The sequence below is a fragment of the Brassica napus genome, chromosome A7 (genome assembly GCF_020379485.1).
Source record: "Brassica napus cultivar Da-Ae chromosome A7, Da-Ae, whole genome shotgun sequence".
In the NCBI taxonomy this organism is placed as follows: Eukaryota; Viridiplantae; Streptophyta; class Magnoliopsida; order Brassicales; family Brassicaceae; genus Brassica; species Brassica napus.
This window is the reverse complement of record NC_063440.1, coordinates 25695015-25707349: the sequence shown is the minus strand read 5'-3', so window position 1 is coordinate 25707349 and position 12335 is coordinate 25695015. Positions and strand designations below refer to the sequence as shown.

Here is a 12335-nt window from a genome sequence, read left to right as displayed (position 1 = left end):
AAAAATTATAGTTTCAGATTATATGTTTTCAGATTCAAAATTTTTATAATTTTTTTTTGAATTTTTTTTTCGATTTTATTTTTTATTTTTTTTCAATTTTTCTTTTTATAATTTTAAAATACTTTTTGAAACTGTTTTTAAAATTTTTATTTTTTATTTTTGTATTTATTTTTTATAAAATTTTAAATCCTAATTCCAAAACCCCCTAACTCTAAACCCTAAGGCTTGGATTAATTAACCCAAGGGGTATAAGGGGGTGTTATTGAATTAATGAATTCAATAGAATTGAATATAACTGTCATTAGGAGTATTTAGTGGATTTGATTGGATTCTTAGGAAGAAAATATGAATTTTAATGGAATTTTTAATGGAATTTCAAAGGAATAGAAACTCAGTTCCAAACTTCCGAAAGCTCATCAATTTTTATTTTTCTCAGTCACATTTTATTGCTTGATCTCAACAATCTTCTCGATTTTTTCCCATCTGTATCCAAATGAACAACACTATATCACTAATCTTCAGCTGTTATCAGATTACAAGATCACAAAATTGCATCTTCAGCTGTTATCAGTATTTTTTGTTACTTGTTGTATTTGCTTGTTCAGAATTTCTCTACCAATTACGGGAACATGCTTGTTTCTTCCAACAGATTATACTCGAAATTATTTTTATGGTGAGATTCCGTTGCCGTAGAAGAACGTAAAAAGATAAACATATTTGAAGAAAGTAAAAAATCCGAGCAAGAGACGTGGGATTTTGTTTAGTGTTATTTTTCATATAAAAGTACATCAGATTCCATCCAAACTAGATTCTGATAAAATCCCATAGACATTGAATAACAGGTGATTTGAAATCTCAATATCGAATACTCAATCCAATAACAGTGGATTTCACATAAGATTTGAATTCCATTAATTTCCATTGAATTAACTAATTCAATAACACCCACTAAGTGTATATTTACCTCTTTAATGAAACTTATTTTTATGACTTTGAACCTTGAGTGTACTTTAAGAACAAAAACTTGGTTTGATGCTATTCTAGTCTTTTTCTCATGATCAAATTTTCTGTATTAAGCCATTAATAAACCAAAATATAAGAAAAATCGCCGCACAGAAAAAATCAGAGTCTGTGGGTAGGTTTTTGTGGGTCTTTAAATGCAAAACTGGTCCCAATGATGCTGCAACTTCCCACTAAGCTTTTTGCTTCTCCTTTATACAAATCAACAATCGTGGTTCAGAAAGAAAAAAATGCACACAAGGCAATTATTATACCAAAACCATCGAATGACGTTAGCAAATAACTCACCAATTCCGTTAAATGCATTTACAAAAACTAAGGTTGATTGGTGCGTCATCACTTCCACCACTTATATTTTTTCTATTTCGTTTGTGAAATAAAAAGCAAAAAAAAAATTGATACATCAGATTCTTATCAGCGCATGTTTGTCAGTCAAAATCATTACTCTTCATTGGTGCCAAGACCACCAAATTTTTCTGGTAGAAAAAAAAAACAAAAGAATATTCATCAGCAATAGAAAGGGAAATAAAAATGTTATCATCAAAGTTAAAAAAAGCGCCAGATAAATAACACAAAAGCAATTTTTTACATTAAAACATAATTAAAGAAACAGAACAAAAGAGAAGAGAGAACAAGTTGGTTTTTGCAACAAAAGAAAAGGTAAAAGTAAAACAAAAACTAATCACGAACGAAAAAAAAAACAAAACACAAATGTGGTCTTTGGGTGTTTGGTCCTCCGCCGTCTAATTGCCTCTTCCCAATTCGCAGCCAGCTTTGAACAACAACAGGAGAAGAAAGAACAAAAAAAACCCTAAATTTCTTCAAAGACCTTCAATTTCATCGGTTTAGATTCCGAAAAGTTCGATCCTTTTCGAACATGGGTGGGGGCGATCTAGCTATCTCCGTAGCTGACATCAGGTTAGGAACATTAGATTCAGTTTCATTGATTTGCTTTCGAGTTTCTCCTTTCTCATGCTGTGAATTTAGGGTTTAATGGTTTATGCTCATATCTTATATCGACGTGGATTCGAACTCATGACTTGATTCACAAAAAGTTTCCAACTTTCAATCTAAATTGAGTTCCTTTTGGCAGCAAAGGTGGAGCCTTTGATCCTTTATTTATGTTTATTGATTAGCTGAATATCGTAATTGGGATTGTGATAGGATGGAGAATGAGCAGCCTGATGACTTGGCAAGCGACAACGTCGCGGAGATTGATGTGAGTGATGAAGAGATTGATGCAGAAGACTTAGAGAGACGTATGTGGAAGGACCGCGTCAGGCTCAAAAGAATCAAAGAGCGTCAAAAAGGAGACTCTCAAGGAGCTCAGGCAACGAAGGAGGGGCCGCCTAAGAAGATCTCTGACCAAGCGCAGAGGAAGAAGATGTCTAGAGCACAAGACGGTATACTCAAGTACATGCTGAAGCTCATGGAAGTCTGCAAAGTCCGAGGCTTTGTCTACGGCATCATACCTGAAAAAGGTAAGCCGGTGAGCGGCTCCTCCGACAATATAAGAGCTTGGTGGAAAGAGAAGGTGAAGTTTGATAAAAACGGTCCAGCAGCGATTGCTAAGTACGAAGAGGAGTGTTTGGCCTTTGGGAAGTCAGACGGGAATAGAAACTCTCAGTTTGTGCTTCAAGACTTGCAGGATGCTACTTTAGGGTCTTTGTTGTCTTCTTTGATGCAGCATTGTGATCCTCCGCAGAGGAAGTATCCTTTGGAGAAAGGGACGCCTCCTCCCTGGTGGCCGACGGGGAAGGAAGAGTGGTGGGTGAAGCTCGGTTTGCCGCAGAGCCAGAGTCCTCCTTACAGGAAGCCTCATGATCTCAAGAAGATGTGGAAAGTTGGGGTGTTGACGGCTGTGATTAACCATATGTCTCCTGATATTGCGAAGATCAAGAGGCATGTTCGTCAGTCTAAGTGTTTGCAGGATAAGATGACGGCGAAAGAGAGCGCGATTTGGTTGGCGGTTTTGAACCAAGAGGAGTCGCTTATTCAGCAGCCGAGTAGTGACAATGGGACGTCTAATGTAACCGAGACGCACCGGAGGGGGAATAACGCTGACAGGAGGAAGACTGTGGTTAATAGTGATAGTGACTATGATGTTGATGGGACGGAAGAGGCTTCAGGTTCGGTTTCTTCTAAAGACAGTAGAAGAAATCAAGTTCCAGCAGCAACTTCACAACAACCAGTAAGAGATCAAGATAAAGCTGAGAAACATAAGAGAAGGAAAAGACCTAGAATCAGATCAGGAGCTGTCAATGTACAAGATGAACAACAACCAGAAGCTGAACAGAGAAATGTTTTACCTGATATGAATCATGTTGAGGCTCCTATGCTAGATTATAACATCAATGGTGCTACTCATCACCTTGAGGAAGGTGTTTTAGAGCCAAACATCTCCTTAGGACCAGAGGAGAACGGTCTGGAACTGGTGGTTCCTGAGTTTGATACCAACTATACTTATCTTCCTCCTGTTGATGGACAAGCTATGATGCCTGTAGACGAAAGGCCAATGCTTTACGGAGCAAACCCCAACCAGGAGTTGCAGTTTGGGTCCGGTTATAACTACTATAATCCTTCTGCAGTGTTTGTGCATAATCAGGAAGAAGACCTTATCCATACACAGATAGAGATGAACTCACAAGCACCGCCTCACAGCAACGGGTTCGATGCCCAAGGAGGAGTACTTCAACCCCATGGGAATGAAGAGGTGGGTGTAGCAGGAAGAGATATGCCTCCTCAGTTTCAGAGTGACCAAGATAAACTCTTGGACAGTAACATCCTATCTCCATTCAATGACTTGCCGTTTGATAGTAGCACCTTTTACTCTGGGTTTGATACCTTTGGTGCGTTTGATGATGACTACTCATGGTTTGGAGCTTAGTTTCTTAACATTTTTTTGTTGGGAGGTTACATGGTAAGTTTGTGTTACACACCTCTCCATCTTTATATATACATTTTTTGTATTAGTTTATAATTTTTTCTGTATTATCTTGTTGCAGGTTCAAAGGAACATGGCTATAGTCTGGCTAGTACAGTTATCATTCTCTCTTTGCTATATTCTTGGTTTTTTTCTTAGATTTATCCATATGAGAAACAATTATTTTCCTTTTGAATAATTTGCCAGACACTGCTTTTCCCGTTGTAATGTTCTCTAGGGAAAGCAGTTAGTGTATCTTTTGTAAACTAACAATGTGAGTAATTCATCAAGTTAAGAGAATTATTATCTTTGCTTGTTCAATTGCAACTTCTTGTAATAAAGAATATCAGAATCATGGCATATAAAGATTTGTCCATCACTTAATCTATCTTAAGAGATTATCACTTTGTAGCATTCAAAGATTCTCAATCATCAGTAAAACAAAGTCAGAGATGTAACCATTTTAAGGAAAAATATCAAATAACAGTGTACCTAAATAAGAACGACAATTCCTATGTTTCTCTGGTTATTAGGATAATGAAATACTCCGAAGAATAATTTTAGTTTAACATATAGATCCTATTGGACTTAATACACTAAACTTAAAATCCATAAACTCAAGGAGAAATCCTGTAATGAGTCTTGTAAGGCTTGATGATGAGGCACAGCTCAGGGTTTCCACAACTTCATGGTGCAATCTGCACTATAGGTAGCGATGAGGTTTCTATGTGGGTGGTGTGATAAGCCTATCACATCTTTCTCATGCACCTGCCATTAACATAAACTTTTCAGACACCTAAGTCTAATAAGACTGCAGATAGATACTAAAACATGTACAAAAACAAGGGTCTTCATCACTCTAGCTATTTAATAATGTTATTAGTCTTTGTGAAATGCAACTTAAAAACTTACCATCATAAAATGCTCAAGTCCACCGGTTTGATAGCTGAAGCAGTACAGTTTCCTGCAGGTTAATGCAGACCGGTGTTAGGTGCAAGCATCAAAACAAAAGAACCGTAAAACCATGATAAGAGGGTAGAGTAGTAATACTTGTCTTCACCAAGGCAGTATATCCAATCGCCTTTAGTAGATACACATGCTGCTACAAAATCTCCTCCTTCCCTCTTACCGGATGAGAAACTCTTCACAACCTGCAAAAAGGACATAGAGTAAGCAAACATGTGAATTGACTAATATTTGCCAGGACAGATCAGCAGGAGAGAGTTTCTCGAAATTCACCTGTCCTTGGAGTGTCATGATGTATATAGATGACGTCTTGTTGCAGACAACTATGTGTTCTGTGTTTTTAGGGAACAGATGAACAGAATTGACAGAAGCTTCACTTCCCTAAATTTCACAAAAGAGCTGACTTAGCCCACAGGAGATCAAAAAGAGTATAAGAAGATGTAAGTGAATCTGTAAGAAACACATACTCTTAGTGAGGGTGGTGGCTTGAATGTTTGAAGACAATCTGTCGTCTTTGAATCCCAGACCTGTGCAAGGAAACAAAAGACTGCTATTACACAGGAGAAAGCAGGTCCAAATGGTAAACACTGATATCGCCGACAGTAGGCAGTCAAAACCCCACCAAGAATATACTAATATATATACAATGTACCTTCACTGTGCAGTCACTGGAGGCAGTGATTACACGGGTTCCATCACTTGTAAAGATGGCATTGTTTACATAAGATGTATGACCGCGGAACTCTTTCAACAATTTCCCAGATTTCAAACCATGGATTCTGCATAATATAAAGCAAATATATAAAATGTGAATTTTACGATTATACTCAACCAGACGCATGCAAAAAGATGAGGATGTATGTAATAAGACCTTGCAGTGTGGTCAAAGGAGGTACTTAGTAATTGAGTTCCATCCCGAGAGAAGGTTAGACTTGTAACTCCTTCGGAATGTGCACGCTCAAGACGACGGAAGCATAGACCAGTCCTTATACGCCAGACCTGTAAGAGTGACAAGCATCTAAGTCTAGTCTCTTTTTGTTGTATACACTGAAGAATGGAAGAAGAATGTCTACCAAGCTGCTGCAACAGAGAAAACATATACAGCTGGAATTTACCTTAATCTTTCCATCTTGTGAGCCAGATGCAAGCATCTCTGAATCTTTGCTAAAGTCTATACAAAGGACAGCTTCGTCATGCATCATGAAAGTTTCCTGTCAGAATTTAATCACTATAAGTAACGAGGACGGTACGTTGTGTACAAGGGAAAAATACTTACTGCTGTACGAGTTTCATGGGAAAATAATTTTTATATTAAAATAAAAAAGTGAAAAGTAGTCAAGAGAGCGTACTTCAGCTTGATATTGCAAATCTTTCTTCAGCTTCCCACTTATGTAATCCCATACCTATAATGTTTTTTCAAGCCCGAGTCTTAAGACTTCTAAGACATATAATCATATAAACAGATTCCACATCAAACTCACCTCGATAAAACCATCAACGGAAGACGATACAAGAAACTGTCCATCTGGTGAGAACCTAGCGCATTCGGCATGACTCTTTGTACCAAACTATACCAACATATGAAACGAGATATGCAAATCAGAAAAGAACGTAACTGGCTGAGAAATAGGCCGTTGAGGTAAACAGGCTATTAAAGTTGATGTGATCAATATAGAACCTTTATTGTATGGTTAAGAGTAGTAGGATATGTGTCTTCCACATCTTGTTTCATAGCTGCCGTCCCACGGAAGAGGTCAAACTGAGTTCCTGGAGGGAGTAGTCCTGACACATGCACAAGTATATGTATTTTTTAAGAGATGAGTATAGATATCTTTTTTCCATTGTTAAATCACCTCGATGTTCTAGCATGCATTGATAAATGCTCACCTTGATGCTGTTGCCACTTTAAAGCCTGGCCTACCAAAGCCATTAACCGTGAAGGTGGTACCACAGTAACCTCGGCAGCCACAGCTGACAGAGGAAAAAAAAAGACAATTTGTAAACCTTAAGTAGAAACTGAGTCAAGAGAAACGAAAAAATTTCATAGCCAATAAACAAAGCATAAATTCTCGTCATAAACGTTTTTCATGTCATAAAGTACTCTTAGCCTGCCTAGAGAGAAACTTCCAGAACATCACTTGGTTCCTTCAGGTGATTGATCCCAAAAGAACTTACTAAAAAGAAGAAAGACTGTTTTCTTAAAAAGGAAATAAGAAATGGCTAACCTTGAGCAATCTGTGCACGCTTTCTTTCTTTGGTTGAGTCTCCATAAGCCTAACAAACAATTGTAACATTGTAATATCAGCAAAATATGATTTATGAATACTAAGGAAATGACTACATGAAAGCAACCGCTCTCTATACAAAACATGAACAATGACTAGGAGACCATGCACCTCAAAAGAAAAATCAGGTAAAAAGTCCAAACCCATCAACATGTACAAGCGGTAGTAAAATGGAAAGATACTACTGTACTAACAAACACAGAACATGTGTTACAGTTTGAGAACCTTATCTAGAAACAAATTCATAGCTAACCGATGTTAAGCTCACAGGTTCTGCTTAAGACTTAAAAGGATATCAACACTCACACATACGAAACAAAACAGAGTACAGAGAAGCAAGTGATATACAATTTCTAAGTAGATATACCAACATTGTTTGTGACAATATTTATATATATGTATACAAAGTTACAAACATTGCTTAAAGCGCTGAATAGTAGCAGACAACCATGCTTAGGTGACAATAACAACCACATAAGAAACACTCAATATGACATTTAAATAGTCAAGCAACAATAAAGCTCCCATACCTCATGCGGATCAAAGTAGCTTCTGACAAGAAGATGCTCCATCCGCAAATATCTTTCTGGTTCCTCCTGCTTCATGACACCCATCACCTGAGTTTGCCTCAAAATAGCTCGGGCAGTGTCCAACTCTCGAAGTTCTATCATCTCCAACACAATCTGAAAATAAATTAAATTTCCAGGAGACTTAGACTTACTATGAAATTCATTACTTTATACACACCACTTAGTTATAAATTCCGCAAAGAGAACAAAAAGCAAAACCTGTTCATAAAGGTCTTCTAGTTTATTCCTGGGAAGCTTAAGCTGAGACACTTGAGGAAGCACAGAGTCCCACCTCCCACTGTTAATATCAGAAACAAACGTCTCGACGCTGTCTACTGTATTCAACGAAACCTGACACTCGCTTTGTAATGTCTGGAACGTCTGGTTCAAGGAGTTCTCTTTGCAGAACTGAAGCACAATCTTTATCACACTGAGACATAAAACACACAACAGAGCTCTCTGTTAGGGAACCCAGCTTAACATCTCGCATCACAATGCTGTCACTGAATAATCCACTATCATTAACTAGAAAAGAGAGTGACTTTTTCACAAGAATCAGAAGAGCAGCAAAGATATGTAGAAGAAAGAACCAAAAGGCATTAGCTTTATGCTTATGGGTAGTATCAAAATCATAACTTTAGTATAAGAAGACGCATATTCACTAAGGTTTTCTCCAACGGTTTAACCTAGAGATCCATCTGAGCAATCGTAGACGATGATTCTAGGAGCACAGTAACTGCGTCTAAAAAAGAAAATAAAAAAGAAAAGAGAAAGCTTACTCTCGAGCTTCGATTTCGAGCGCCATAGTCTCGGTCGTAGTGTGTATTCGCCGGAGACGTCAAGAAGTTGAGCAGAGACAACACGGACGCGAAGGAGTTTTGGGTTTTAATCTATACCACTTTAACGATAAAAAGAATTCACGGGTCAAAATCAAAATATTCAGAAACACTGAGGGGGTACTTTGTAAATATCTTAAACCTTTTCTTCTTTAAAGTTCTTACATAAACACTCTTGAGCTGTTGAAGCTCATTTGGTCAAGTGATTTTCATTAATTCTTTTATTACACAAGAAAGTTTAGGTATGGAGCCATTAGTGTAGTAGTCTAACATAAATCTTCGTAAAGTTAAAATTAGGAGCAAACAAGTACAAGATTCTCAATTTCAGAGAGAAGACCAACCAGTTGATGCAAATCAGTCTGTGACTGGAGAAAGATCTTAATCCAGTTCCTGTAATAAAACAAAAGCGACAAAGTGGATTCTTCTATTTCATTCAATTACAAAGTGCTCGCTTCTATAGATTTGCCATTTTGAAAACGTTTTTCTCTTTCTACAACAGTTTAAGATTCACACTTCTATCAGCTCGAGACTGAAAGTATGCACATGGCTTCTAAGAACACTGTATACATCCATTCCCCACTAAATCCTACATTCTACAATCTTTACTACGCATCAACGTGTGGTGGCTACACTTCAAAACGCCTCGTCTTCTTCGGATTCATCATCATCATCTTCTTCTTCTTCTTCTCCAGAGATCGAACTAAACTCCTCCTCTTGACCATCTTCAAAAGCAATGCTCATCTCTTTCTTCACCACATCAGCCAAATCCCGCCTATTCGCACTCACATAAGCATCCCTCACCGCTCTAAACAACGACTGGTTCGCTTCAAGCTCCCCAAACGTTATCCAACCATGCACCCTCTTCACGCCCTCCACCATCCCTGCTTTCCCGTACACCCCAACAAGGTACGCCTGCGTGACGATATCCGGCTTCAACCCCTTCTCCTGCATCCTCATATACGTCTTCAAAGCCATATCAACCTCCCCCGACGCACCGTAAGCGTATATCACCGCGTTGTACGCGTAATGCTCCAGAGGGATCTCATCTCTCGTAACCTCTTTACACGAGTCCATCGCATAAGCATACAACCCCATGGCTGAGAACAACGTTGCGGTAATCGCCGACGTGGCCAGCGGTTTACCTTCGTTGTAAGCTGTCTGCAGCTGCTCCACAGCTTCCCTCGGCACGCCGCCTTTCTTCAGCAGTGTGAACACCGTCTTGAACGTTCCCCAGTCCAGGGAAAGCTTTCTCTCCACCAGCATCTCGCGGAACAGCTCGCAGCACTCGCGCAGCTGCCCGTCCGCGGCGTAGCAAGCCATCACTTGGTTAAACGAAACGCAGTCGTTTAGTAAACCGGACTCCCTCATCTCTTCAGCCACTTCTATAGCTTCGTCAAGCATCCCCATCCCTTTGTACAAGTACATCATCGTCGCGAAAGTGATCACGTCGCACGTGCCTTTCTCTCTAAGGTCGTTGAATATAGTTTCTGCCTCTGACACCATGCCGAGCTCCGCGCAGAGGCTCAGCATGCTGTTCGACGCAGCAACATCAGGACCACCTTCTGTATCCTTTTTCATCCTGTCATAAACTCTCCTAGCTTCCTCAAGACACCCTACTTTGCTATAAGCTTTGATAAGTGACGTTAGAACAATCTGATTAGACTTAACACCGTCCTCTTCCATTGTTTTAAAGTACTGAATCGCTTCTTCCACCATCCCACTCTCAGCAAATCCGTTAATCAACGAACCGTAAACAACCTCGTTCGGCTTCACACCAGCTTTCCTCATCTCCTCGTAGATATCAACAGCGTCAGACAACAGTCCAAGCCGGACATAGCTAGCGATCAAAGAAGAAAAGGTCTTGCACCCCGGTTTACACCCCGAGTCCATCATCTCGGACAAGACCCTCTGAGCTTCATCAACCAAGTCAGCCCCGGAGAGCATCTGTACAAGGGAGTTGTAAGTACACTCATCAGGCCAAGTCCCTTGGTTCTTCATCCCTTTGAATAGAGAAAGCGCTTTCTCGTGAAGCTTCGCCATACCATAAGCTTTAATCATCACGTTATACACCAAAACATCATTCATCACGCTCCTCCTCTTCCCGTAGAACACGCTCTCCGCTTCAACCCACAGTCCCTTCTCAGCGTAGACATCGATAACCGCGGCAAGCGTGGTCGATGACAGCACGCAGTCCAGCTGAAACCTCTCGAACAAAGCTTTCGCTTTCCCTATCATCCCTTCATCAACATACATTTCCATAATTACAGGAACAGAATGCTCATCGATCCGAATGTTATTCTTCTCCATCTCAGCCAACACATCTTCAACCTCCTTAACCATCTTCCTCTGACATAATACATGAAGAACAGCTCGGTGAGTCACGGTATCAGGAAACAGCCCCACTCTCCTGATCTTCCTATAGTATCTAAGCCCAGCCTCGATGTCTCCACCCTCCGCGTGAAGAGTTAAAAGAATGTTGTAAGTCTTGGTATCAGCGTTCACTCCTTTCTCCTCCATCTTCTTTAACAAGGCTTCAGCCTCAGACAAACGCCCGTGAGTCCCGCATATATGAATCATCGTGTTAAACGTCACCGTATCAACAGCAACTCCAGACTTTAACATCTCTGAGAAGAGGCTAGCTGCATCCTCCAACCTCCCCGCCTTCCCGTATAAATCAATCAACGCGTTGAAAGTAGAAGTCAACCTCGGCTTCCTCGGAGAAGAAGAAGAAGAAGAGTTGGAGGTTCTCTCAACAGGCCCCCTCGCACCGACTTTAAAGAGCTCCATGGACAAGAACTGCTTCAAGCTCACATGATCATCATTAATGGAATCCAAATCAAGAACCACACGGCCCTCACACCACCCTTTAAAGAACCTATCAGCGAGTTCAAACTCGTTAGAGTTTTTCAAAACTCTTACAACAGTAGCCATGGTGACTTCGTCAGGGAAGTGCGACCTCTGCTCCATGTGTTTGATCCATAAAAGAGCTTCCTTTACGAGACCCGCTTTGCCGTAGACGTCGACGAGCATCCCGTAGGTGTTGTTAGTCGGCAAGACGCCGCTGCGGGACATCTCGAGCCAGCAGAGGCGGAGCTCGTCCCATTTGGCGGCTCTCCCCAGGGCGCGGAGGACGATGTTGTAGTGGATGACGTTGGGGGAGTAGCCTCCTTGGTGGTGGCGTTGGAAGAAGCGGAAGACGCGGAGGGTTAGGTCCCAGCGGGTTTGTTCCTTGAGGAGGACGGTTTGTTCTTTGGGGGTTAGGTTGAGGCAGAGGGAGGTTAGAGTTGTTTCGATGTCGGCGGAGGAGGAGAGTGAGCGGAGGATGGATGGGATTACGCCGCCGTAGCGGCGGCGGTGGGAGCTAGAATTAGGTTTGGAGCATCTTGGTGGAGAGGAAGAAGAAGAGGAGGAGGAGCAGAGGAGTTGGAAGCGAGTAGAGAGCTTAGGAGAGAAGTTCCAAGGAAGTGAGACCCTAGAGCGAGATGTAAGGAAGAAGGAAGAGGAAGGTACGTCTCTTGAGGAAGTGTAGTGACGATAACAGTTTGGGTGAAGCATGTCTCTGCTCAGAGATTAGTCTAAAATCTTAGGGTTTTTAATTCAGATTCTCTCCCATCCTCCTCCTCTGCTTCTTCCATTACAGAACATATCGGCGCGTGCAGAGGACGCGATGGCAACTGTGTAAGAATACGTAAAACGATTGGGTCTGGGCCGAAAAAAGGAATGGGCCTGGGCTGCA

General features: G+C 40.7%; 3 protein-coding genes across 3 annotated transcripts; 1 reads left to right on the top strand and 2 right to left on the bottom strand.

Moving 5' to 3' along the window:
* Positions 1-1672: 1672 nt before the first annotated feature.
* Positions 1673-4264, top strand: LOC106354298 (ETHYLENE INSENSITIVE 3-like 3 protein). Its single transcript, XM_013794206.3, has 3 exons — positions 1673-1938; positions 2185-3940; positions 4026-4264. Exons 1-2 carry the CDS (start codon positions 1898-1900, stop codon positions 3905-3907), a joined length of 1764 nt encoding a protein of 587 aa, XP_013649660.2. The 5' UTR covers positions 1673-1897; the 3' UTR covers positions 3908-3940; positions 4026-4264.
* Positions 4265-4379: 115 nt separating this feature from the next.
* Positions 4380-8671, bottom strand: LOC106354299 (suppressor of mec-8 and unc-52 protein homolog 1). Its single transcript, XM_013794207.3, has 16 exons — positions 8543-8671; positions 7983-8193; positions 7725-7877; positions 7135-7183; positions 6797-6880; positions 6588-6691; positions 6391-6477; positions 6259-6312; positions 6025-6120; positions 5781-5908; positions 5562-5688; positions 5377-5436; positions 5183-5290; positions 4994-5094; positions 4856-4907; positions 4380-4711 (listed from the first exon to the last, which is right to left on the bottom strand). Exons 1-16 carry the CDS (start codon positions 8566-8568, stop codon positions 4613-4615), a joined length of 1539 nt encoding a protein of 512 aa, XP_013649661.1. The 5' UTR covers positions 8569-8671; the 3' UTR covers positions 4380-4612.
* Positions 8672-8943: 272 nt separating this feature from the next.
* On the bottom strand, positions 8944-12258 carry LOC106354297 (pentatricopeptide repeat-containing protein At1g73710). Its single transcript, XM_013794205.3, has one exon. It carries the CDS (start codon positions 12152-12154, stop codon positions 9233-9235), a length of 2922 nt encoding a protein of 973 aa, XP_013649659.2. The 5' UTR covers positions 12155-12258; the 3' UTR covers positions 8944-9232.
* Positions 12259-12335: the final 77 nt, after the last annotated feature.

Bases quoted from the DNA above. Each gene is read 5' to 3' on its own strand.
- LOC106354299 (XM_013794207.3), bottom strand. From the start codon at position 8,568: ATGGCGCTCGAAATCGAAGCTCGAGA. The intron at 8,194-8,542 runs GTAAGCTTTCTC...TTTATGTCTCAG, and splicing joins CTCGAAATCGAAGCTCGAGA to TGTGATAAAGATTGTGCTTC. The intron at 5,437-5,561 runs GTACATTGTATA...TTCCTTGCACAG, and splicing joins CCAGTGACTGCACAGTGAAG to GTCTGGGATTCAAAGACGAC.
- LOC106354297 (XM_013794205.3), bottom strand. From the start codon at position 12,154: ATGCTTCACCCAAACTGTTATCGTCACTACACTTCCTCAAGAGACGTA.
- LOC106354298 (XM_013794206.3), top strand. From the start codon at position 1,898: ATGGGTGGGGGCGATCTAGCTATCTCCGTAGCTGACATCAG. The intron at 1,939-2,184 runs GTTAGGAACATT...GGATTGTGATAG, and splicing joins ATCTCCGTAGCTGACATCAG to GATGGAGAATGAGCAGCCTG.